Raw genomic sequence first — 25,495 nt, forward strand, 5'->3', positions numbered from 1 at the left:
TACACGAGCTTGAGCACGGTTCATCTGAGCGTCTGCCTCACAGCTTGTCGCGCGCAACGAGGTGCAGAGCATTTAACAGGGGAGCCTTCTTGCGGAAGATCTATCTATGAGACGTATCGTGACCTCAGACTCGTTCAGGTAGCATCCATCCCAGTCTCTGCGACTCTGTCCTGTAACCAACCCGAACCTCAAGGCGGCGCACTTCGCTGCCTCTTCCGTCATTGTGCATATTGGGAGATCGTTGGTTGATCATTCTTTCGCCATTGAGCTCGACTCTCCCCAATCATTTGGTGAATGGCGGGGTTGAGACCACTACGAGCTACCACCGGCGCAGTCCAAAGCAATCGACTCTCCATAGACTACCGTATCCTCAAGGTGAGAGCATCCTTACCATGTCTCTTTTGTTCCTTTGCTTCATCGCTCCATCGCTTCATCGCCACTCTTCAACCCTTCCTACTTCTCCTCGCCTTGTCGCAGGTGATAATGGCCGACAGACCGGCTCACAAACGATCTAAAAGCGCTCGAGTCCTCAATTTGTTGCGCAGCGACAACTTGCCACGCGATAGTGGCTCAGACACAGAATCACCCGTGAACACGACGACCTCTACTACTGGCCCCCTCTCTGCCACTGCTTCTACGGGACCATTGACCCCTACCGACGGTCCACGACTCAACCCTCTGTCACTCACAAATACTCGTACCTCTCAATTAACCATGGATCCCAGCGATCCAACCGGAGGCCCACCGGATACCTCCCATAAAGTCCCCTCGGGTGTGTCTCCGGCCAACGGAGCGTCCATCGAAGACTCTGTACGAACGTTCCGTGTTTTCGAAGTCCTCAGAAACAAAGACAGTGCCGCCATCTCAAAAGCAATATCGGAATCAATACCTTCCTCTTCAAACCCTCAGCCTATACCCGGAACAACGATCCTTCATCTGGCTGTACAATGCGCCGAGCCGAATGTGGTGGATCAGGTAATAAGAGAAGGAAAGGGGCTTGATGTCAATGCCCAGGACAAGGAGGGAAACACTGCTTTACACCTGGCTGCCCAGCTAGGGCGGGCCCCTGTTGTCAGAAGTCTCCTCGAGCTGCCGGACATCAATGATTCGATCGCCAACAGGCAAGGGAAATTGGCGATCGATCTTGCTCGGACGCCAGAGATCTTCCAAGAATTACAGCTGGCTAAATCTATCTTCCTCGATGAGAAGATCAGAGCCATCCAAACGGCGCTGGCGCAGAGAGAATACAAGCAGGTCGAGGCCCTCCTGATTGAGCCTCGAGTGGAAGGCACATTGGATGTCAATGCCCAAGAGTTAGCTACGGAGCCAATAACGGTGCAGACCGGAGGCACTCTTCTCCATGAAGCAGCGCGCAAGAGGGATCTACACCTGGCTCAGCTCCTCTTGCTCCACGGTGCGGATCCATTTCGAAGAGACCGCAAGGGTAAGCTCCCTCAAGACGTTACCAAGGATGACCGGACCAGGGCAATCCTGAAAAAGTCTCCTGCGGCTGCTGCTGCTCAACGTGGGATACAGGAAAAAGCCATTTTGGGAAACCATCCGACCCAGGCAAGGTCCGGACCAGTTGACGCAAGCAAAGATGCTCGAGAAATGAAAGGATACCTCAAAAAATGGACAAACTATACGAGTGGCTATAAATTGAGGTGGTTCGTCCTCGAGGAGGGCGTTCTCAGCTACTACAAGCACCAAGACGACGCAGGATCGGCTTGTCGTGGGGCTATCAACATGCGTATTGCACGGCTTCATATGGATCCGCAAGATAAGACGAGATTTGAAATACATGGAAAGTCGTCGGTCAAATACCACCTTAAAGCCAACCATGTTGTCGAAGCGAAGAGATGGTTTTGGGCTCTCAACAATGCCATTCAGTATACCAAGGACGAGGCGAAAGAGGAGGAGAAGAGACGGACGCTTGACCTCGACAGCCTTCGCCACACAAGAGGGGAGTCATCTTCAGATATGCTTTCGTCCACACCTGGCAGGTTGAAACCACCCGCTGCTGCGTCGCTTGGTGCCCCTGGAGCCTCTTCCAAAGTAAGCTTCCGTTCCGACATCGACGCTGGCTCGGCCTACGACTCCTACGATGCTAGTCTCGCCGGAGATGAACTCCAGCGGATACCGACAAACGCTCAAAGTGCGCCAATCGATGCGGAGGACGACGCCGACGGTGACGACGCTAGTAGCCGTGAGGTTCACCAGCCGGGAAGTAAAGATGCTTTCAATATTACTGCTCAGTCAGCCAAACTCCAGCTCGACCTTCTCTCGCGAGTTTCCGAAGCACTCATTAAACGTTCATCGTCTCAACCGGACACCACAATGTCTGATCCTGAAGTTTCCCAAGCACTTTCTGCCTACCAGGAAGCCGTCGGCAGCTTGAAAGGCTTGGTCACAGATCTCTTGAAGATAGCCAAGGACAGAGATGCATATTGGCAGTATCGCCTAGATCGAGATGCTGATGTTCGCAGGATGTGGGAAGAGAGCATGGCCAAGATTGCCTACGAGCATGAAGATCTCAAGAAATCCATTGCAGAGTCGGAGGAGAAGCGTAAGCGAACCAAGCGTGCTTTGAAGGAAGCCTTGGAGGGGCAATCTCAGCAAGAACCCTCGGACCATGTCCAATTTGAAGAGGCTTTTGAAGACCAAACTACACTCAGACCTGAGGCTGCACTGTCTGCAAAGAATCGGTCCAGGAGGAAATCGTTCACGCGAGAGGGCAACAGAAGGAAGTCGATAATTGCCCAGTATACCAATCTGTCCGACTCCGAATCGGGAGATGACGAGGAATTTTTCGACGCTATTGATGCCGGAAAAGTCGAAGTCGTTGAGCCACCACTAGCGAGTCCGCCTCCCGTGCATGTGTCTCATGAAGAGGAGAAAGAGCCATTCTCGCAACTCGATGAGCGGGCTCAAAAGCAAATGCAGATTGAGCCATCGTATGCAGGTTACGAAGACGGTATCCGTAAGCGGCTGAAGATGGATGCAGATGATCGTCCTAAGATCTCACTTTGGGGGATTCTCAAATCCATGATTGGGAAAGACATGACGAAAATGACTCTGCCTGTATCTTTCAATGAACCGACCTCGCTACTTCAGCGTGTCGCCGAGGACATGGAGTACGCCGACCTCCTCGATATTGCCGCAGATCGACCTGACTCAACGGAACGGCTTGTTTATGTTGCTGCATTTGCTGCCTCTGAGTATGCCAGCACTATTGGCCGTGTCGCGAAACCGTTCAACCCTCTTCTTGGGGAGACATATGAGTATGTCCGGCCGGATAAGGGATATAGATTTTTCATCGAGCAGGTCAGTCATCATCCGCCTATTGGTGCCGCTCATGCGGAGTCTGCTCGCTGGGATTATTGGGGCGAATCGGCCGTCAGGTCCAAGTTCTACGGCAAGTCATTCGACATCAACCCATTGGGTACCTGGTTTCTGCGCCTCCGTCCTTCGAATGGGGCTCCGCCTGAACTGTTTACATGGAAGAAAGTGACCAGTTCGGTTGTCGGTATTATTACTGGCAACCCTACTGTCGACAACTATGGTGCCATGGAAATCAAGAACTGGACGACTGGCGAAGTCTGTGTGCTTGACTTTAAAGCACGAGGCTGGAAGGCAAGCTCTGCTTACCAAGTCTTTGGCAAAGTCGTGGGGGTGGATGGCGTGACCAAGTGGAGTATTGGCGGTCGATGGAATGACAAGATTTATGCCCGTGCCACGGAAGGTTATGAGGATGAATCAGTCGGTGATGGCAAACAGCATAAATCCGGCAGTCAAGCCTTCCTCGTCTGGGAAGCTCATGAACGCCCTCAGGGCATTCCGTTCAACCTGACGCCCTTTGTCGTGACACTCAATGCTGTTCCGGATACGTTGCGTCCTCATCTCCCACCCACAGATACCCGGTTGCGGCCAGATCAGCGAGCCATGGAAGACGGTCAATATGACTTCGCCGCGACTGAGAAGAACAGAGTCGAAGAGAAACAGCGTGCGGCTCGGAGGAGACGTGAAGCTGCCGGCGAAGATTGGAAGCCCAAATGGTTCGAAAAGAAGACAGATCCTGTCACTGGAGAGAGCTACTGGGAACACAATGGACAATATTGGCAAAAGCGGGCAGAAAAAGATTGGAACATCTGCGACGACATCTTTTAGGCAGAGATACATGAGCCGACCCTGGATAAACCGGGACATGCAAAGATTGAGAAAGATAAGGAGGACAGAAAGAGCCTGGAGAGAGAGTCAGCAGAGCTGACCAAGTATGAAGCAAAGAAATCCTAAGCACCATGACAGGTATCGCTATACAGCCACGAATATGATTACTTGTGAAGATGATTGCCGCTCCTGTTGGGATTGTCTTGTACAGAGCGCCGTCGATCCCTTGCAGCAGCAAATGGGCACCAGTGCTTGCTACCGTGGTTTCGCCTTCCCGCAGCGCTTTTGGCTTGTCCTCCCACGTTGCGGTCAATGTCCCAGATTGAATTCTCGTCCAGCACTCGACGCCCTTAGTGAGGCAGCCCTGAACCATCGAGGTCTCTCCAAACCCGTCCAACTCGCATCAAGCTTCATCTCCCGTGAAAATTGTGTAACCTATCAGCAATGATGCCGGCTGTAGCACCTCACTAGGCGTCTTTCTCAGGCCCTGCGTTGGATTCGGGATACCCGCCGTTGTTATCTACCTTGGGCCTGGACATCCATGCTTCAGTCCCCAGCGTAGCCCAGCAATACCAGTCTGAGATGAGGTACACCTTGTCCGCCAGAACAGCGGCCCACCAATACCTCCTCGCGAAGGGATATTCATCGACAAACCTGAGAACTCCGCGGACATAGCTTTGTGTCTTCCAACCAAGTATGATCAGCCTTGCATCGTCAGTCCATCATCGGCAAGAACAGATCAAGGGCGAAACATACGCTAACCAGGGTTCAGCACGGAATATTTTGTATATTGACCACAACCGAACCCACAAGAGAATTGGATTCAGCATACCCTCCAGCATTTTCCTGGTCATAAACGGAAAGGTCTGCCATATTCCACGAATACCAGGCTCATACACCAGACAGAGCAGACGATGGCGAAGACCACTCCTATACCAGCGCTTCATTTGTCCGGCGAAGCGTGAATCCCGCATAATCGTGGTACCGACCTCTGCTTCTGGAGTCAGTTGGATGCCAAGCCTCCATTGTCGTGGTCTTGCTGCGATACCGTTGTCCGCCTGTGCGAGCGGGTGTACCAGATGGCGGAAGAGGACCCAGCGCGTAAGAAAGCCGTCGTCACCAGTGTTCTGGCGCACGCCCATCCAGTAGTCGTTCGTGAAAGCGTGCTGGAATGCTGGGTCCCGCAAGATTCTAGCACGCAGCAGCATAGTGACGCCGGACACACAAAAGTTGATGCCGCCATCCGCAGCATGCGCACTCTTCATGCTGCCATGGCGCTTGCCGCGGAGACGGATGGCTGCGACTTCCCATGGCGTTATAAGGTCCCGACACTTGCGTTCTTCTGGAAGATACGAGCTACGACCGAGTGAATGTCAGCAAACGTTCCACTACCGGGATTGGTGCAGGAAGAACTACAACACAGCACCTCCAGCAAGACCAACGTCTTCCTGCTGGAAAGGAGAAAGCAAATGCTTCAAGACCGCCTCATGCGGCCAGTAAGCGTCGTCATCGACCAAGGCCAATATGCTGCCTTTGCTAGCGTTGACACCATGGATGATCTGATCCCGTTTGTTTGCAGCAGACACAGTCAGAATGTCAATCTCTGTTTTATTTCGAAGAGATTCTATACGATCAGTGCGAACAAGCTCTGCAACTTTGGCTTTCTCTGCCTCGGTAGTGACGATGATGATCTCTCGAGGATTGTTCTTGAGGATACTACAGATACATCCTTCAAAGCTTTCCTCATGCCCAACGGTTGGGATGATGACGCTGACATTTGAAGGATGGTGGAGCCATTCTTGTGGCTTGGGGAAAGGAAAAGCTCGATAGCGAGTTTTGTTTCGTTCGGACAAGAGATGTTCGTAAAAGTCCCAACTTCTGGAAGAGGCATATGCTTAGATGCCGGTGGCTGTTTCAGAAGGAGGAGATCTTACACGAATGCCATTAGGACAGCCGGAGCAATGCATGATGGCAGGCTGAGATCAGCGCCCATTCTGCCTCTGGGAGAAATACTGATATATTCCTGATAGGGATTGGCGGAGGCTTGGTCTGTCGGTAAGAGCTGTTATCGATCAAATTGCAAGACGAAAAGGAGACAAATCTGGCTCTTTTATATGTCTTTCGCAACGGTCGTTTGGTTCAATCGCTGAGTCTTGTTTGTCGAGAGTCTTAGATGTGGTGAAGGACTTATGATTCTTGTGACCATGGGCAAGATTGCTCCAGGTCATCGTAACTAATCCATTGAAGCAGCGTAACACCGACTTGTCAGTGCTACCGAGTTGACATGTGCTGCGAGCTCCCCAGCGCAAGTGCCGTTCGCAGGTTGGTCATGCCAACGAGGAGCACGGAAGGTACGATACACAAGCTTCATATTGTGGCAGTAGGCTGATCTGCGCACTAGTAATGGCCTCTACAGGGAAAGAGCAACATCACGTCTCGTACTACACCCGGATAGCTTGAAGCAGGATAAGGGGGCTTCAGCCTCGCCCGGTACAGGTCACGTGGTTCGATGCACTGCCGGACATCCCCGGTGCACAAACGGCCTTCACACTTGACCTCTCCGTACTGTCTGCCTTCATTCTTAACAAGCAATACCAACCGCTTGACTCGTTCAAGATGATCAAACGTGATCTCGTCGGCCGCCTGCTACAAGCGATCCATCGACAGTTGGCCGTTACCCGATTACATGACTCGTTGTCGCCATCATGCCCTTGTTCGGAAACCTGTACTTGGGAGTAACGTACCATGTAGTATCAGGATGGGAGGCCTGAATACGTATCCCCATGCAAGCGTCTAGGTGGCAAGTATATTGAGATATGCTGCATAAAAGCCCTCGACTTCTCTGACCCTTTGTCCGCGTTGCCTTTTCTTAACCGAGCTTAGAATCTTACAACCTCAATTTCAACAACACCAACGTCCGCTCGCCAGCATCTCCAGCTCACAAACAGGAAGCGGCCATGAGTTCGAGCTCCTCCACCAACGAACACTGGCGACAGGACGTCAAGATCGACGACATCCCGCCCGAAGGCCAGAAATTGCTGCGCGACTACGCTGGCCTCAAACAGGATGAAATTCTTCCACATATTGAAAACATTGTAAGTGCGGTTACATACATACACACACACCTTTCACCTGTCCTCCTTCCCTTCCATTCCCTCCTCCCAAACTTTGGCATGAGCTAGTCTGAGGTAATCGTTCGTCCATAGCGGAAAAAGGGCTACGCCATCGCCCCGTACGCGTGTATAAGCGCGATCCGCTTCCTGGGCGACCGATGGTCCAAAATCCCCTACGGACCAAGATTTCTCGCGCGCCTCAAGTCCGACGCCAACATCACCTTTCTCGATGTCGGCTGCGGCTTCGGGCAGGAACTCCGCTTCCTCATCACCGAGCACGGCGTCCACCCGTCGCAGCTCTTCGGCTTCGATCTCGAGCCGGGCCTGATTGACGTCGGGTACGAATTGTTTCGTGACGGTGACGGCGGCAAGGCTGGGACGGGCGATAATAGTAGTGCTGGTGCTGATGCTGGTACTGGTGCTATGACCATGTTCGGCGCGAATATATTTGACGACGACAGCGACGCCGACAACAACAATAACAAGGCCAATACCAATCTCGACACCATACGCGGCAAGATGGACATGATCCAAGCAAGTCACGTCCTGCACATGTTCGACTACGACCAGCAATTCGACGCGGCAAGGAGGCTGATCGGGCTCGCGAAACCCACGCCCGGCTCCATGATCGCGGGCAGTCAAGTCGGCAGTCGCAACCCCGGCAGCTATGTGTTCGACATCGACCTTGCGCCGACGAGGAGTCATTACCGGCACGACGAGCGCACGATGCGCGAGTTTTGGACCAAGCTCGGCCACGAGACCGGGTCCGCGTGGGATGTGCAGTGCGGCGAGATCCACAACAAGACCGTCGAGGAGAGTCGGGGCACCAAGTTTGCTCAAGGAGATCAGGGAATGATGATTATTTGGTTCTGTGCGACGAGGGTGTAACACAGTATAGAATGAATTTTTCTGCTCGCTCTCCTCTCCTTTGATGAATTTTTTTAATTGCATTGAGACTGCGCTTGTCTTCTTTTTTGGGGACAGGAGCTTTTTAAATCTCATCTACTCGGATCATTGCTACTGAGAGTCGAGACAATGTACAAAGAAAGGGCATTGGGGTCCCTTCATCTGACCCACCCAAAAGGGGGACTATGTAAGAAGAATTGAACGCGCAAACTTGCGCACTTGCGGTCGCGCAACAGACAGGTCGAGGAAACAGTGCTCTCACTGGCCCTAGTCCGTACTTCACGCCAATTTCGATCTCTCTACGTCAAAAGATCCCTCGCATGCCGCCTCTTGTACCAACCACTCGCCAATTTCTGATCCGGCTCGTCTTTGCCATCTGCCAGCATATACTTGAGATTTCTCCTCCCCTGCGCCTTCAGCCTCACATCCCAATCATCAGGAGTATCCGTGATGACCCAGTCATACCCCGTCGACAAGATCCAGCTAAAATCCGAGCGGTGATCGTGTCCATCGACAGTCGAGTTGCCCGCGATACGATCGATCAGCTGCGGCGCCGCATTCTCCTGGTACACATAGACGGAATTATTCACGCGCAGGTCTGCAGGGAGCGAATAATTTGCCGTATCGAAGAATTTGCTCGATATGGGCGTGACTAATTCGCCAGGCGAGTAGAAAATGCCCGACGTTTGGAACTTGCTCGTACTCGCGCCTTTTCCAGATCCAGACTTGAGCGCCATGATGCGGTCCTGCAATGCCTGCAGCGGGCCTTTGGGGGAGAACAGTTCAATCTCGGCGGATATGGTGTAGTTTGTCTCGAGGAAGGCGTCGAGACTGGCCATAGTGTCGAAATGCACCTCGTCGATCGGGTTGTAGACTGGGATGAAGGCCAGCTGCACGCCCGAGGCGAATGCATCTTGCACCCATGGGAGTGCTTCGAATTGTTCAGGAGTCCGGTACCAGGTGGCTTGGAGCTTGTAAATGCACCATTCATTAGCAGGCACGCCGGCGGCATTGGTCAGGTTCTTGAGTTGCCAGTACGCCGGCTCCACGGCGTCTTTGTCCTTGAAGTCGAGTTGGAGAACAACGTTCATGCCGCTTTCGTGGATACTCTGAACAATGTCTGGAAGCGTTGGGACCGTCTCGTCGCGGACACGACCGCCTTCGTCGCGCAGGTGCAGGTGCTCGATAAAGCCTTTGAAGCTGCTGTTGCTGACGCTGGGATTGTATCCCTGGCCCGTGAACGGGTTGTACGCCGGTTTGCCCGTTTGTTCGCCCACGTCTGTCTCACGGCCCAGGCCCGTGTCGTGGATCATGGGGAGATAGCCGTCACTGGAGAGGTGGATGTCGGTCTCGATACATTCAACTCCAGCCTCCGCGGTGCGGAAGTACGAGTCTCGAGAGTTTTCGGCGGTCCCGTTCCATCTGCATGAAGTCTTCATTAACATCTCAAGGACATCACCCTTGAAAGTGGTATGCTGGATCAGGATAGATATCTCACCGGAGACCTCGATGTCCGCAAAGAATGACTAGGTCGTCGTGAGGTTGTCGGAAAGCTTTGATGATCTTGCGCACATCATAAGGCTGGCGAGCTGCGTAGGTAGGCGAGATGGACAAAATGGGCAGCAGCACGGCGGCGAGGAAAGGAGACAACGGCTTCATTTCGACGGCTGGGGGGTCGTGACTTGGAAGACTTACGGGTATAGACAAACCTCATTCACAGGAGCAGTTCACGGGAGCGAAGCCGGCCTGTTTATACTGTCATCATGCTGTGTTCATCAACGTTACATACCTCTTCCTTGTTGAGCATAAAAGGACGATCGACATAGATCTTTCCATTCCTCCTTAAGTCTTGCTTGCTAGGACATAGTATGAAGCTGCACGTGCTGACACGTTATGATCCGATATGGTGGCAGAGCTCTCGCTTCTAGTAAAGGATGTAACCGCCAAGACGGGAGGAACTGGATTATATTATGGAGTAGAAGTCGTCAAAGACCAGAGCTGATATCGGCTTGGAAAACGTGGCGTTATGTCGTGATCGGTTAGCCAGTGGTTTTCGGTTTCCTCATTAAGTACTCGGCACCTTCATATCAGCGTCTGTAGTATCATCTTGGAAGCAAGTTCCTTCTCGCTGAGGGCTTCCCGGCAAGAATCGCACGATCTGCTAAGAGACGGGCTACGGAGCGGGACCACGGCTGATGACCGGCTCAGCATTTATTGCATTGTGGAAGCACATGAGACTCCGGACCGAACCTCCAGAGACGTTGGGGATTAAAGAGGCGTCTGGGCAGACGTGAAACACAATTCTTTTGATAGGATCAACTTTGCATTCTCCTATTACTTTGTATCTGCTTTTCGGCCCTCTCATCAGTATCTGTGAGTGGCATGCATGCTCAAGGATGTCTTTGTCTGGTCACACTTTTTGTTTTGCCAACTGCAGCCATGTCTGTCTGTCTACTGAGCACCACTGTCGACAATGGTAGGCTTGAATTGCAGCTTGACTTGACCAGTACCGGAACCGGTCTTCTCAAGGTCCTGGACAATCTTCATGCTTTCTTGATCCGCAACCTCACCAAAGACAACATGTTTGCCGTCCAACCAGGAAGTGACGACAGTGGTGATGAAGAATTGAGAGCCATTGCTAAAAACAATCGTCAGTACACTGCTTGAATGATCCTGCCAAGTCACTTACGTGTTGGGACCTGCGTTGGCCATGGACAAGAGACCAGGTCGGGTATGTTGCATCTTGAAGTTCTCGTCTGCGAATTTCTCGCCGTAGATAGACTTGCCACCAGTGCCCTGTTTGACCATCAGTGTGTGTATTTCCACTTCTCTTGACTTTTGAACTCACGTTACCACGGGTGAAGTCTCCACCTTGCAACATGAACTGAGGAATGATACGGTGGAACTTGCTACCCTTGTAGCCAAAGCCCTTCTCGCCAGTGCAGAGAGCACGGAAGTTCTCGGCAGTCTTTGGAACTACATCGTCGTAGAGGTTGAAGTTGATACGACCCCGCTTGGCTGCGATGAATGTGTGAGTGATGTGTCTAAGATGAGGGGAAGATGGGCAAGAGTAGACAAGGTCGACCGCCGTCCGGTAGATTTGCAATGAAGCCACCGAGACCCGCGAGAAAGCGGAAGCAGAAGCGTGGGGTGATGGATGGAAGAGAGAAAGGGCAACTTACGAGGAGGAACAGCACCACCGGATCGTTCAGCATCAGCTCTAGCTTTGTCAAGAGCAGCGTCGGTGTATTCGACGTCGAACCAGGCTTTGATGGTCATGTTGGCGGGTGAAGAAGAGAAGAATCTGAAAGTCGTAGGAGTAGTTGATCGATGAGAGAAAGGTTGAAGAAGAGATGGACGAGAAGAAATCCGCGGGGTGAAGGTGTGAATTTTAGTATTGAGACAGCGGGGCACAGCCATTGTCACGAAATTGTGATGAATGAGGGGTCGAAATGGATGGCAAGGGCAACACGCAATGCCTAGTGGGCGTGGACAGTGGACAGTGGGCTCGGTGATCGGGTCACTGCGCAGCTGTTCACGTGACTGGGATCGATTCTTTGGATGTTGCAGACAAGCTGAGGCACTATCATCCAACATCTGTCAGCTCGAGCCCCTCGCCAGGGTTTCATCGGAATAGATAGGAGCGAAGTTGTAGCTACACAGGAACTCACCTCCTATATGGCTTGAAAGCTGTTTGCTAAACCCGACGTGGACAGAAGAAGCTGTACAAAAACAACGTCGCTATGAATGATGCTCGAAGCTGAGAAATCCTGATGAGGCCGAGAGTTGCTGGAGACCGAGAAAATTCCTAGTCCAAATGATGATACAAATAGTAATGTACAATGATGCAAAGGAACCCTTCCAATTTCTTTCGGAGAGAGATCTCGAATGGAGCTGACAGGAAAAAAAAGCTCTCCCTTCAAGACGTTTCGCCTCTGGGATCGGAATCGCCAAGCACCACGTGACAACTCGAAAGGGGCTTTGGGGGCTTCAAGAGGCAAAACCGAGGATGAGGTGGATGAGTAAAGATGTCGACACCGTCTCAAGACGGCCACGACGGCATATGTCCCATAATCGTCTGGTTCATTGATCGATACATTATACACATATACATGTCTATCATACCCAGACCTCCGGGAGTGCTGATCATTTCCCGTTCTTTTGAATGCCGTGACTACGACATCAACTGAAATCCTCTTCACCACGTCCAGCTTCAATAGCCATGATTCTGGACACGAGCTCCTTAGTCTCGCGGGCGACCTGGAACGCCAATGGTGGCAGCTTCTGGGTGAACTCCTTGCTTGGTTGACTTCCATCATAACCTGCTGAAGCGGTGCTGGCCTGTAGTAGCTTCTCGCGACAATCCTGTAAGATCGAGACAATCGGCTGCGACTTCTCCACCAACAATGCCTGATAAGAGGACAGTTCGCTGCTCGTTCTTTCAACCGAGGTCACAACATTCTCAATGGTCCCAGCGATGGTGGTAATATGGTTTTGGATCGTGGGCATAGCTTCGTTGTTTCGAATAGCATCAACTAAGGAGGTAATGGAGTGAACCAACCCATCAGTTTGATCTTCGAGGTACATCTGTCAATATAGTCAGCTGATGTCCTTGGGCAATGCGCCGCAATAATATACCTTAAGATCCTCAAGATCAGCCTCCTCCTGGCTAGGACCGTACGTAGATTGAATGCCCAAGCCGGCGCCGTTGAGATAATTAGATCCACTGCGTGGACGCCCCGCCTGCATCGAGCCATTCCTGGTCTCCGGAGGCGTGCTCAAAGCGCTGTATACACTTTCGACTGCACTTCGCCGTCTCAAAGTTTCGGCAATATTGAAATAACCATTGCTCTGTAGAGGCTCAAGCGCACCATCATCGTCGTCTCCCAGCTCGCCTGGAGGGGTAGGTCGGATCTTCACGGTATGGAGAAGATCAACCACCGCTGCTGTTAAATGAGAAGCGGCCGCATCAACCAGACTGACTGGCGAGAGTCCACCGGCTGACGCAAAATTCTTCGACGCCGTGATAAGATTGTTGGCCGTAGCCGAAACCTTGCTCTTGAGTTTAGCTCTCTTTTTGGCAATCTCATCGTTTTTGTCCGTACTCGCAGCATCAACATCAGACGTAATGCCACGTACAGCCAATACCACCGTCTTCATATGGTCAAGGACAGCAGCAGGATTGTCCGACCTTGCAATGCGGAGCAGCTCGTCAATCGATATCTGGAACTTCGTGACGTGGACGTCCTTGACCAGTCCGTCACGATCCTGAAGAGCAGCAGCGTGTCGATTGGCATCTGGCCGGGTGATGCTGAGACCTAATGAGCTGGCTCGAACGCTGCGGAGCTGTGTTTTGGCTCTGACGTAGCGAGCCTTCCATTCTTTAACCTCCTCTTCCAAGCTAGAAACGTCCGCTTGCAATTTTTGCTCGCGATCTGGATTACCCCCCGCTTCCGCCATGGCCCTCATTTCTTCCAAGAAGGCTTGACCTTGTCGGCGGACTTCGTCGGTCAACTCCTGCTGCTGAGCCAATCGACCCTGTAAAGCTTCATGATCTTGGTCAAGCTTGAGATATTTCGTCTTCCAAAGCACGCTTTCTCCGCTGTAGCTGGGCTGCTCGACTTTCAACCTTTCAATCTCTTCTTTCAACGATTTGTTGAGATCTTCCGCCGCTTGGAGCTTCTTCTCCAGAGCTTCCGCGGTAATCTTCCATTTTTCAGCCTCGGCTGTTGAATCGCGGACTTCTGTCTCTTTGACGTCCAGGGTAGCCTCCAGATCTGCCAACTTGTCCTGCAGTTCCGTCATTGCAGGCTGATTGGGTTTTGAATTGTAGCTAACCCCACTTTGTGAAGTAGCTGAGGTATCTCTATCACTTCGCGGACTGGTGAGAGAACTTTCGAGGCCGAACGCGTCGCTTGAACGATCATACTTTGAGTCCGTAGCTTGGGTGTCGTCCTCATCTTCAACCATCATGCTCTTGTTCGGAGTAATGGTATTGCTTTGGAACTGCTTTGCCATTGGGCGCCCATAGTCATTTGGCGGCGGAGGATTGTCGAATTGTGGAATGTTCGTCACCGACTCCTGCCTCTGGGAGTAACCCACAGGGCCAGGTCCAAAAGTCTGGGCTCTCGACGGAAGACCGAACCCGACTCCACCATTGCTGGACGCAACACTGCCAGGACCTCTTGAGTGCGACCGAGAACTTTCTCTCCTTGCTCCTTCGGAACGCGCAAATTGGGGGAACCTTCTCTCCAATTCGCAGAATACATCGGTGGAAAGATCCTTGAACCGCGGCGCCTGCAGGGATGATAACTTTTGCCTGGCTTGATTGCGCTTCTCATGGAAGTCAGGCCTAGGTTGGAGAAACGGAGGGACATTCTGTTGCCTAGGTGGCCTTCCAGGCAGAGGCGCCCCGGCTTGTCTTCGTTGTAACTCATCAAACACATCCGTGCTCAACTCGTGAAACTGCACTGGCGACAGGCGCAGCAATTTGTCCCGAGCCTTGTTAGGGCGAGGCGGAGCCTGCGCACCTCCCTTAAGGTATCCTTTCAGAATAGTATAATGTTGGAATAATTGGGCCTCCATTCGTCTGTATTTTCTGCTTTGATCGTCTGCCAATGTACCATCGCTCGACCGCGAAGCTGCGACGGACCCTGTTCTCGACGAAGCCCGAGAACCAGACTCTGAGGGCCGGCGTTGTCCCAAGGGATCGAGGGAACCTGGAGCAAAGTTCGCAGAATTCGGACCGGGTCGTGGGAAGGGAGCTGCTTTGGCAGGGTAATCGTCTCCGGAGGAGTTAAAGGTAGCATAAGGACCGTCATTGCGCGGAATCTGATTGTAAGAGTTGAGTCCCGACCATCCGTCGCTTCCTGTAGTAGACGTGGGAGACAACTCGGGCCCTCGAGGGGGCGGTGGCATTGCTGCTTGCATCTCTTCAACGGATCATCCGCAGCTATGTGGTTGAAGACCAGAATGTTTTGCAAAGGAAGTTTTCCGGCCAACCAGGCCACGGTAGGGAAACTTCGAATCAGGTGAGGTGCAATATCCAGGTGATGCAGTAAATGTCGGAGGATATGCAACAGGTTGGTTCAAGGGAGTGGACGGCCCGAACTGGCCAAGGCACAGGCGCGACTGCAAGTGAATCGGAGTGAGGAGAGAAGGTGCGTATTCCGCAACCGGACTGAAAGCGAGTGCGTAAGGTAGATTTGTGGCTGTCCAGCAGACAGTAGGAAACGAGCGTAGGGCGGAAGAGTGCAAAGGGAGAAGCTGTATCAAGGGTGAAATTTAACTGTGGTACGGAGTAAGTTAGTTGGGTGCTCACGGGTGCTGCACTGCTAAAGTCCTGGCTGCGGCAGGGGCGTTTGCCAAATCCCATGACGGCCAGCCTATCCCCAGCTTCTTTTGTTTGCCTCTACGTGAGTACTTCTACAAAGAAAGACCATCCCAGCAGGACAATCTGTGTCGTCTCAAGTTGCGTGCCATGATGGCCATCTATATTGCAGATCTCAGGCCCGTGGATCTCTACATAATAGTGCAACTGCATCTGCTTCACGCACCACACCATGTGAAATACATTCCTACAGACTCCACCCAATGTACCCATTAATGACTTTTCTTATTACCCCCATCATCGGCCATCACCCATCAACCCCTTACTAAATCTCCCGCTAGTGATTGACGATTCTCGGAGAACATTGATCGAAGTCCCACTAGGCTTCCACACCTTTACGGGCAGGGCGTCAAGTCCTTGGTTTTGATTGGAAAAGGTCTGGCTATCCTTGCGGCCCTTGGCGCGTTGAGGCCTGTACGAGCGACGTCGAGGTAGGGCACACGCGAATCTACGCGTTCTGTTGAGCAGAATGATGCTCTGCAGGCCATCTCTGGCTCCGCTGATCTGGCCCATCGATATCGTTCCTCATTTCATGGAGGCTTTTGTGCGAGGAATCGGCCTCTCCAGCACATCTGATGCTAGAATTGATTCCAAACACGGCCCGAAACAAAACACAGAGACAAGACGGCTCAAATCACTTCTTGTAAGCAGCGCTCTGAATCACTTGCAATTCACGGATCAGCCGACAAGACTGGTGACTTATCTAGAGGAGCTCTGTAGAGTCAAAAATTCGTTCATTGACTGTGTTCATACCCTCGAAACGCATGTTATGCTCAGTAGCACCCCGGATACGCCAGTGCTGCCCATCATTGCCTTTTTACTCCTCAACCACCGTCTCCAAGCTCGAGCTCTTGTGACACTAATACTTTCGCTTACGAGCAGCCTTGGCCGGCTCATCTGCCTCGTTCTCGTACTCTTTGCCTTCGTGGAAATCCTTCTTCCTCATTGTGCCCACCCCCATTCGTACCAGCTCCTGATCATCTCCGTCACTGTCCTCGACATTGTACAGCATCGGAAGCACAAAGCTCTCCTCCTCGCCCATTTTCCTCTCGACGCCAAGCACATCCACGATTTCATCCTCCCGATCGAGTCGGCGCTTCTGGTGCTCCTCCTTCGGGTACGTGTCGAATTCGTCCTCCCGCTCGACGTACTCGACGTTCTCGGTCACTTCGGTAAAGTCCGGAGCGAGTGCAGACCATTTTTGTTGGGGCTCAATGCCCCAGATCTGGATGCTGCCGGTTTCGATACTGGTGCAGGCGAGTAGGGGTCGGGACGGATGCCATTCGATGATGGCGGGTTCTTCGCGGTTCTCGAGAATGCGGAGCAGAGAGTTCGTGCGGAGTTCCCAGATGTAAATGTCCTTCTTCATGTATGTCGAGGCGGTGACATAGTCGGCGATGCCAGTGGTGGAGGAGTGGCTGAATGCGCAGTGATTCCAGCGGAGGCGGTTGACCAAGTCTTGGAATTTGTGTTCCACGGTCAGGACGATATTTTCGGCCAATGTGGCGGAATCCGGGGCGTCGTCTTCACTGGTTGGTTCAAAGGCTGGTGCGGTGGAGGGGGTGATCAGCGATAGGTCAGGGAGGTTGATGGTACGGATGATCCGGTCAGTGCTGTTGGCTAGGAGTTGTCGGCCGTTGGAAGTCAGACGCAGGAGGGAGATGAGGCCTGAGGAGATTTTGGTTGAGTGAATGATCTTCCGGGATTCGGTTTCGAGAATATTGACGTAGCCCTTTGATGTGCCTGTGATGATGTGGTTGCCTAGGACGGAGAAGATGGCGGATGTTGTGGCTTGTTTGTTCTCGGAGCGCGGTATGGTATCGCTGTCGCTGAGGGGAGTGGTAGGGAGGATTTTCTTGATGGGTTCTGGATCGGTGGTGTCAACAAGATAGGGTCGATCTTCGAATAACGAGGCGACGAAGAGATTGTGATTATATGGATGAAGTTCGGCAGTGTAGATGGGTGCCTCAAATTTTACGGTGCGTATCCGTTGTTGGGTCTGAAGGTCCCAAAGACAGGCACGGCAGTCTTGTGAGGCTGTGAGTAGATAGCGGCCATGCCGAGACCAACTGAGACTTTGGATCTGTTTCCAGTGGCCGACCAGTTTCATGGCCACTCCGAAGGTTTCCATATCCCTTGACTGGGTTAGATCTTGGACCATCTTGTCTTTGCGAGGATGATGCGCAACGAGACGGTATCTTTTTTGACGCATCTGACTTACCATATAACGACTTTCCCATCGACTCTTCCTGATGCCAAGTAGTCGCCCTTCCGACTGAAGCGAAGAGTGGTGGCATGGCCACATCCTGTTCTTGTCAGTTATTCGGCTCTGCAATTGAAGAGGTTCCCCGACAAGTGCGGGAGAAGGTGGGCGGCTACGACATACTGAGATCGTTTGTGAGAGCATCGGGAGAGTCTTGAGCTAGCTGGAACGGGTCTATCAGTGCTAAATTCATGATGTGGTTTGAATATGGCGCAAAGGTTCGGATGGCAGAGCGAGAAATTGTTGATAGAGGTCTAATATTGCCCAATTTGGCACTAGCGCAATTTGCCCCCTTGACTCAGATTCTGAGTCTGAGGTGGGCACACTCTGGGTGGGCAGGACACGGATGTCATGCATGGAATCGTGTTGTTCCAGAGAATGGATCTTCTTGGAAGAGGCCCAGTTGGAGAGTAGATTCTCATGCCTATATGATTTACAGTCATCAAATTGAGCGAGGTAGTTGTAGTTCATGAAGCTGGAGAACGGCGAATGTAATTACTCTAGTACTACACAGCCTACGAGGGAACCAGCGAGCTCTTTATTCATCTCGGCTTCTCATTAGCACGCTACTTGTACAGAATCGCAGATATCTGCACTTCGTCGGCTTGATGCACGAGATGAGCCAGGAGTGAGAAAGAAGCCTTTGTGAACAGATCGGATGAGTGCTTCCGTTGCTTTGTCCTTGTTCAGCCCAAACCATGATCCTAGAAGCTGTTTCGGTCGCTTAGCTGGTGTATTATCTCATCACGCATTTCATAGTCGGATGCTGTTCCCATCTTCACATCTCGTCACATAATGGGTAAGGCATAATAATACTGGCGACTCAACAATGGATGTTGATGCGGCTTGACTTGAAATGAGAGTGAATTTGCGGCTAGGCCGGATCTGTCTTGGCGCGTTGGGTGCCTGCGCTTGTTGCCTCCCATTCTCACTCAAAAATTCATCGGCCACCTCATATCGACTTCGTCCACTTCCATCATCACCATTCCTACCCAACCATCTCGACTCGATCGCGCTCCCGAATCTCCACGTCCCGGTCGACGAGTCGAACAGGATCCAGGAAGTTTTGGGTCAAGAATCAAGAGATTGGTGAAGCGCGCAGCTGGAGAAGTGCGCATTGTTTTGGGTGGCTCCAGAGGGCGAAGGGTCGTCTCTGACCACATCGCGCAGCCATCTGCGCAAGCACTGCGATCGTCGAAGATCGTGCTTAAAGATAATATCGTCTCTCGAGGATAACACGAGCAATCATGTCGAACCTCAATTTCCCTTATTCGAGCGCGCCCCTGCGCACCGTCGAGGAGATTCAATTTGGCCTGTTTTCGGCCAAAGAGACTGAACGCCTCGCGGTCATCGACATCGAATATCCAGAGACGATGTATGTAGAATAATTTAAAACAAAACATTCTGACTTTTCTAACATTTTGAACCAGGGATGAGCAGCGCCTCAGACCTCGAGAAAAAGGTCCGAACGATCCTCATCTCGGTACAATCGATCGCAATTTCAAATGCAGTACTTGTGAAGAGAACATGGCTGAGTGCCCTGGACATTTTGGTGTCATCAAGCTTGCAACTCCAGTATACCACTATGGCTTCATGACGAAAGTCAAGAAGATCCTGGAGACGGTCTGCCACAACTGTGGCAAGATTAAAGCACTTGATGTTAGTTTCGGCCCAAATTCTTCCTTATGCCATTGCTAACCGTGTCAATCATAGACTGAAGAGTTTCGACACGCAATTTCCCTTCGAGATCGAAAGCGCCGTTTCGATGCAGTGTGGCGATTGAGCAAGCCCCGACTTATTTGCGAAGCTGATCCTCCTGAAGACCCCGATCAACCGGTTAAAGGCCAACTTCAGCCCAAGCATGGCGGCTGTGGTAATGCGCAGCCTGAGATTCGAAGAACTGGATTGCAGTTGTGGGCCACTTGGAAGCCTCGAAAAGGAGATGACGATGAAGACATCACACCTGACAAGAAGCGAATCTTTCCTCAAGATGCTCTCAACACCTTCCGCACGTTGACTGATGAGACATTAGAAATGATGGGTCTCAGTCTCGATTACGCCCGTCCTGAATGGATGATCCTGTCGGCTCTTCCAGTCCCTCCACCACCGGTTCGTCCCTCAATCAGTGTTGACGGCAGCGGACAAGGACAACGTGGAGAAGATGATCTTACATTCAAGCTGGGCGATATCATTCGTGCGAATCAAGCTGTGCTGCGTACTGAAGTCGATGGCACACCTGACCATATCAAAGTCGATCTGTGCGATCTTCTCCAGTACCACATTGCCACCTACATGGACAATGAGATTGCTGGCTTGGAGAAGGCACAACACAAGAGTGGCCGACCGATCAAGTCCATCCGTGCTCGACTGAAGGGTAAAGAAGGTCGCCTGCGTCAGAACCTGATGGGGAAACGTGTTGACTTTTCTGCTCGTACCGTCATCACTGGCGACCCCAATCTTTCGCTCGACGAAGTCGGTGTCCCACGGAGTATTGCTCGTACATTGACTTACCCGGAGACCGTCACACCTTTCAACCTCGACAAGCTCAAGCGTCTAGTGGCAAATGGTCCGAATGAGCATCCTGGCGCCCGATACGTCATTCGGGATACTGGCGAGCGGATTGATCTTCGACACCACAAGCGTGCTGGCGAGATGACTTTACAGTATGGCTGGAAAGTTGAGCGACATATTCAGGACGGAGATGTCATTCTCTTCAACCGTCAACCCTCTCTGCACAAAGAGTCCATGATGGGTCACCGTGTTCGTGTCATGCCTTACTCTACCTTCCGACTGAATCTCTCGGTCACGACACCCTACAACGCCGATTTCGATGGTGATGAGATGAACTTGCACGTCCCTCAAAACGAGGAGTCGAGAGCTGAGCTGGCCAACCTATGTATGGTCCCGCTCAACATTGTCTCTCCACAACGTAACGGTCCCTTGATGGGTATCGTGCAGGACACACTCTGCGGTATCTACAAGATTTGTCGTCGTGACATCTTCTTGACGCGAGATCAGGTCATGAACGTCATGATGTGGGTTCCTGATTGGGATGGGGTGATTCCTCAGCCAGCTGTCATCAAGCCTACACCTCGCTGGACGGGGAAGCAGATGATCAGTATGGTGCTCCCGAAAGCCCTCAACCTTGAACGTATGGAAGCCAAAGGCGAAGCTTTCAAGGATCATAAAGACCAGACTCTCTCTCCAATCAACGATACCGGTCTAATGGTTCTAGAGGGAAATCTAATGTTTGGCTTGTTCAGCAAAAAGTTCGTGGGTACCAGTGCCGGCGGCATTATCCATACCATCTACAATGAGTTTGGACACGAAGCTGCCATGGCTTTCTTCAACGGCGCTCAGACCGTGGTCAACTACTGGCTTCTTCATAACGGCTTCAGTATCGGCATTGGTGATACGGTGCCTGATCCTGCCACCGTTCGCAAGATCCAGGAAGCTGTTGACGACAGAAAGACCGACGTCGATCAGCTCACAGTTGCTGCGTACAAGGAAGATCTCGAAGCCGCGCCCGGTATGAATGTTCGCCAAACATTCGAGAGTAAGGTCATGAACTTCCTTAATCAGGCTCGTGATCAGGCCGGTTCTGCAACCGAGAACAGTTTGAAAGATCTGAATAACGCCATCCAGATGGCTCGAGCTGGTTCCAAGGGTTCCACCATCAACATTGCGCAGATGACTGCCATTGTCGGTCAGCAGGCCGTGGAGGGTAAGCGTATTCCCTTCGGTTTCAAGTATCGTACTCTGCCGCATTTCGCCAAAGACGATTACTCGGCACCGTCTCGAGGCTTCGTCGAAAACTCCTATCTTCGAGGCCTGACTCCCACTGAATTCTTCTTCCACGCCATGGCTGGTCGTGAAGGTCTGATCGATACAGCTGTCAAGACTGCCGAAACCGGCTACATTCAGCGCCGACTCGTCAAAGCGCTTGAAGAAGTGACTGTGAAATATGATACCACCGTTCGAGACTCCCGTGGCAACATTGTTCAATTCCTTTACGGCGAAGATGGCCTTGATGGTGGCCATATCGAAAACCAAAAGGTCGACATCATTACGATGTCAGACGAGGCTTTCATGAATCGTTATTCAGTCGACATCATGAGTGGTGATACGTCAGTCTGGCGGGGCAAACTGCTGCAAGCCCGGGAAATCCAGGGTGATACGGAAATGCAAGAGATGTTCGACGAAGAACTCGAAGCTCTTCGTGAGTCCCGAGACTTCCTCCGAAGAATGGGCAAAGGCACCGAGGATAACTTCCAATTGCCACTCAATGTTGCGAGAATCATCGATCAGGCTCAAAAGAACTTCAAGATTCGTCGTGGAGACAAGACTGACCTGGACCCTCGCTATGCGCTCACCGCAGTCAAGCAGCTGTTGGATCGTCTTATTGTGGTCCGTGGAGAGGATGCTATCTCAAAAGAAGCACAATCCAATGCCACGCTCCTCTTCAAGGCACAATTGCGATCGCGTCTTGCCTACAAGAGACTTGTTCTCGAGCACGGTCTCAACCGTTTGGCCTTCGATAACGTCATCGGTGGCATTGAGAGTCGATTCATTGCCGCACATGCCAATCCTGGTGAAATGGTTGGTGTCCTGGCCGCACAGTCTATTGGAGAACCTGCCACTCAGATGACCTTGAACACCTTCCATTTCACCGGTGTGTCAGCAAAGAACGTCACTCTTGGTGTACCTCGTCTCAAGGAAATCTTGAACGTGTCGCAAAACATCCGAACTCCCTCAATGACTGTTTACCAACTTCCAGAGAACACTGGCGACAAGGAGGCAGCCAAGTTGCTTCGAAGTCGAGTACAGCACACCAATTTGCGGTCTGTTGCGGAGACGTGCGAATTGTGGTACGATCCAGATATTGAAAGCACCATTATTCCAGAAGATCTCGATATGGTCGAATCCTACTTCATCATTCCCGAGGAGAATGAAGCAGATCTCGCTCTGCACTCGAAGTGGCTATTGCGTATCACACTCAGTCGTGCCAAGCTCCTTGACAAAGGCCTCAACATCCAAGAGGTTGCCGCAAAGATCAAGTCCACTTATGGCAAAGATCTATCGGTCATCTTCAGCGACATCAACGCTGATGAGCAAGTCATTCGTGTCCGACTCGTCCAAAACTATGGCAAAGACGAGGAAGAAGAGCGAAGAGAGGATGATGAAATTCTCCGACGCTTCCTGAACGAAATGCTTGACCATCTCACTTTCCACGGTGTTCCTGGAGTGTCCAGAGCTTTCATCGATCAGAAGAGTAAAGCCATAATCGACAGAGACAATTCGGTCAAGATGGCAAAGGCTGATCCTGAATGCAACGAGTTTGTTCTCGAGACCAGCGGCAGCGCTTTCGCAAAGGTCCTCGCCATCGAAGGAGTGGACACTACCCGTACCTACACTAACAGATTCACCGAAATCTTCGAAGTGCTCGGTATTGAGGCTACTCGTGCAGCCATTTTGCGAGAATTGACTCAAGTGTTGTCGTTTGATGGTTCTTACGTCAACGCTCGTCACTTGGGTATTCTATGTGATGTTATGACTAGTCGTGGCTATGTCATGGCTGTCACTCGTCATGGTATCAACAAGTCCGACACGGGTGCCCTCATGAGATGTTCGTTTGAACAGACTGTGGAGATTCTCCTGGAAGCTGCAGCTGCTGGTGAGTTGGACGATTGTCGTGGTGTGTCAGAAAACTTGATCCTGGGACAACCTGCTCCTGTGGGAACTGGGACAATGGATATCCTTCTCGACCACAACATGCTGGCAACAGTTGTCAGTGACAATGCCAACCTCGGCCTTGGTGGAGTGATTGGCGTCAAGGGCACTCAGCAAATGCTCGAAGGAGCTGCCACTCCTTACGACATTGGTTCGCCAACACAGGATAGCGGCTACCTGGGCTCGCCAGATTATGGAGCTTCTTTCTCACCCATTGCTGCTTCCGGTTCAGAGACTCCAGGAGGATTCACAGATTATCAACCTGGCTTTGGTGGTGCTGGAGGGTTCAGTCCTTACGGCGCACGAAGCCCAGGAGGCTATTCACCTGCTAGTCCTTTTGGTGGCACGAGCCCAGCCTCGCCTGGCTTCTCGCCTACGGCTGGATACTCGCCAACCTCCCCCATGTTCGGCGGCACCAGTCCAGGCTTTGGACCAACGTCCCCGTCATTCTCACCAGCCAGTCCTGCATTCACGCCAACATCGCCTGCATATTCGCCAACTTCTCCTGGCTATCAGGCATCGCCGACCTCGCCCAGCTACTCTCCGACGTCGCCAAACTACTCACCGACTTCTCCTGCATATGGCTCGCCAACGTCGCCAAGCTACTCACCTACTTCTCCGGCGTTCAGTCCAACTTCGCCGACTTCACCCACGTCGCCTGTCTACAGTCCGACGTCACCAATGTATAGCCCGACCAGTCCGATGTACGGTGGTGGCAAACAGCAATCACCTACATCACCAAGCTATTCTCCGACGTCGCCCACTTACAGCCCCACCAGCCCGACTTCACCGACCAGTCCATCGTACTCACCTACTAGTCCGGTGTACAATGCCTCTCCAAGAAGTCCACAGGGGAGACCTGGCAACGTTAGCAGTCCTCAATACTCTCCAAACAGTCCGCAGTATTCACCAACCTCTCCAAAGGAGGACAAGGACGACTAAAACTGCTTTGTATCATCATGCGACTTCAATGTCGACCGAATGCGATTTCAGAATCAGCGCGAACGATGGATCCATTAAATTGACCTTCTGTCTTTGCGCCACTTCCGAAATGCAATGTTATGCTTATCATGCCTTGTTTTATTGTTGGGCCGCCACTAAATTGCCACTGGCGAGGAAACTCGTCCTATTTTGCGGCCGCATTATTCTTTCACACACCCAAAAAAGATTCAAACTCGAACATTAGCGACGGCGTTGGATGGTTTTTATACATGTCTTTTTTCGATACGCGATCGACGTGCTATTTTGCATGTGCTTGGTTGAAATGGGATCGGGAGAGAGATTTGCGATGAGGAAATACAGAATGAGGATCCTGTGTCAGATGAAGGGGCTTAGGGGTTGTGAAAGGAAAGGAGAGCCACTGTCAACGTGACAGAATTCTTCATTCGGTGGATTAATTCACCGCTTGCGGAGAGATACGATGCAGGCGGTACTTGGCCAGTGGTCGCCATTAGTTGAGTTGACCGCGGTGAAAATGGTCGACATTGCAGGTGGCAAGGAGCATGGAAATGAGCGTGAGCATATCTTGCTGTGTACTCTAAGACTAAAAAATAGACTGTCAACAGTTGAAGGACCGAGCGGCGCGAGCATGGGTGCAGGATGCAAAGCACAAGAGTGAGGAGCGGTATGCTCGCATCGCATGGGAGAAGGAAAAGCATTGCGCACGTCTACCGATTGGTTGCCGGCTCTTTCATGGACGTTGTACGTGTGCTTGAGGCGAGATTGATTCCAGTTGAGAAATTGAATACAAAAAGTCGATAATGATTTTCGTGATTACTCTGCTGCTTTCTCGCCAGCTGTTATTCCGAGTACTCCGGGTCAAGTCGAGTTGTTACTGTATGACTCTGAGCACCATCTGGCAAAGAATTACCCTTCTCACCACTTTGATGCGTGGTTGGTCTTGCAGTCTCCCTACAGTAGGCCACT

General features: G+C 51.8%; 8 protein-coding genes across 9 annotated transcripts; 3 read left to right on the forward strand and 5 right to left on the reverse strand.

Moving 5' to 3' along the window:
* Positions 1–55: 55 nt before the first annotated feature.
* Positions 56–4,344, forward strand: PV05_07554. 2 transcript variants are annotated; one of them, XM_013460391.1, is made up of 2 exons: positions 56–375; positions 495–4,344. In XM_013460391.1, exon 2 carries the CDS (start codon positions 715–717, stop codon positions 4,165–4,167), a length of 3,453 nt encoding a protein of 1,150 aa, XP_013315845.1. In that variant the 5' UTR covers positions 56–375; positions 495–714; the 3' UTR covers positions 4,168–4,344. The 2 variants fall into 2 exon arrangements, with proteins under 2 accessions (XP_013315845.1, XP_013315846.1); XM_013460392.1 differs by having other exon boundaries at positions 56–4,344.
* Positions 4,345–4,634: 290 nt separating this feature from the next.
* On the reverse strand, positions 4,635–6,160 carry PV05_07555 (uncharacterized protein; the record flags this gene model as incomplete). The annotated part of the gene is made up of 4 exons (XM_013460393.1): positions 4,635–4,872; positions 4,924–5,523; positions 5,584–6,045; positions 6,102–6,160. 4 exons carry the CDS (start codon positions 6,158–6,160, stop codon positions 4,635–4,637), a joined length of 1,359 nt encoding a protein of 452 aa, XP_013315847.1.
* A 596-nt stretch (positions 6,161–6,756) lies between these two features.
* PV05_07556 (uncharacterized protein) lies at positions 6,757–8,186 on the forward strand. Its single transcript, XM_013460394.1, has 2 exons — positions 6,757–7,262; positions 7,374–8,186. Exons 1-2 carry the CDS (start codon positions 7,125–7,127, stop codon positions 8,166–8,168), a joined length of 933 nt encoding a protein of 310 aa, XP_013315848.1. The 5' UTR covers positions 6,757–7,124; the 3' UTR covers positions 8,169–8,186.
* A 299-nt stretch (positions 8,187–8,485) lies between these two features.
* On the reverse strand, positions 8,486–9,845 carry PV05_07557 (uncharacterized protein; the record flags this gene model as incomplete). The annotated part of the gene is made up of 2 exons (XM_013460395.1): positions 8,486–9,712; positions 9,759–9,845. The coding sequence occupies 2 exons, from the start codon at positions 9,843–9,845 to the stop codon at positions 8,486–8,488; spliced, it is 1,314 nt and encodes a 437-aa protein (XP_013315849.1).
* Positions 9,846–10,487: 642 nt separating this feature from the next.
* PV05_07558 (peptidyl-prolyl cis-trans isomerase) lies at positions 10,488–12,073 on the reverse strand. Its single transcript, XM_013460396.1, has 5 exons — positions 11,858–12,073; positions 11,369–11,769; positions 11,035–11,204; positions 10,876–10,982; positions 10,488–10,824 (listed from the first exon to the last, which is right to left on the reverse strand). Exons 2-5 carry the CDS (start codon positions 11,604–11,606, stop codon positions 10,638–10,640), a joined length of 702 nt encoding a protein of 233 aa, XP_013315850.1. The 5' UTR covers positions 11,607–11,769; positions 11,858–12,073; the 3' UTR covers positions 10,488–10,637.
* Positions 12,074–12,254: 181 nt separating this feature from the next.
* Positions 12,255–15,462, reverse strand: PV05_07559 (uncharacterized protein). The gene is made up of 2 exons (XM_013460397.1): positions 12,825–15,462; positions 12,255–12,773 (listed from the first exon to the last, which is right to left on the reverse strand). The coding sequence occupies exons 1-2, from the start codon at positions 15,114–15,116 to the stop codon at positions 12,369–12,371; spliced, it is 2,697 nt and encodes an 898-aa protein (XP_013315851.1). The 5' UTR covers positions 15,117–15,462; the 3' UTR covers positions 12,255–12,368.
* A 788-nt stretch (positions 15,463–16,250) lies between these two features.
* PV05_07560 (uncharacterized protein) lies at positions 16,251–18,051 on the reverse strand. The gene is made up of 3 exons (XM_013460398.1): positions 17,963–18,051; positions 17,798–17,882; positions 16,251–17,711 (listed from the first exon to the last, which is right to left on the reverse strand). Exons 1-3 carry the CDS (start codon positions 18,030–18,032, stop codon positions 16,436–16,438), a joined length of 1,431 nt encoding a protein of 476 aa, XP_013315852.1. The 5' UTR covers positions 18,033–18,051; the 3' UTR covers positions 16,251–16,435.
* A 745-nt stretch (positions 18,052–18,796) lies between these two features.
* PV05_07561 (uncharacterized protein) lies at positions 18,797–25,333 on the forward strand. The gene is made up of 3 exons (XM_013460399.1): positions 18,797–19,214; positions 19,270–19,498; positions 19,553–25,333. Exons 1-3 carry the CDS (start codon positions 19,087–19,089, stop codon positions 24,509–24,511), a joined length of 5,316 nt encoding a protein of 1,771 aa, XP_013315853.1. The 5' UTR covers positions 18,797–19,086; the 3' UTR covers positions 24,512–25,333.
* The last annotated feature ends 162 nt before the right edge of the window (positions 25,334–25,495 follow it).

Source organism: Exophiala xenobiotica (genome assembly GCF_000835505.1).
Source record: "Exophiala xenobiotica strain CBS 118157 unplaced genomic scaffold supercont1.4, whole genome shotgun sequence".
NCBI classification, from domain to species: Eukaryota; Fungi; Ascomycota; class Eurotiomycetes; order Chaetothyriales; family Herpotrichiellaceae; genus Exophiala; species Exophiala xenobiotica.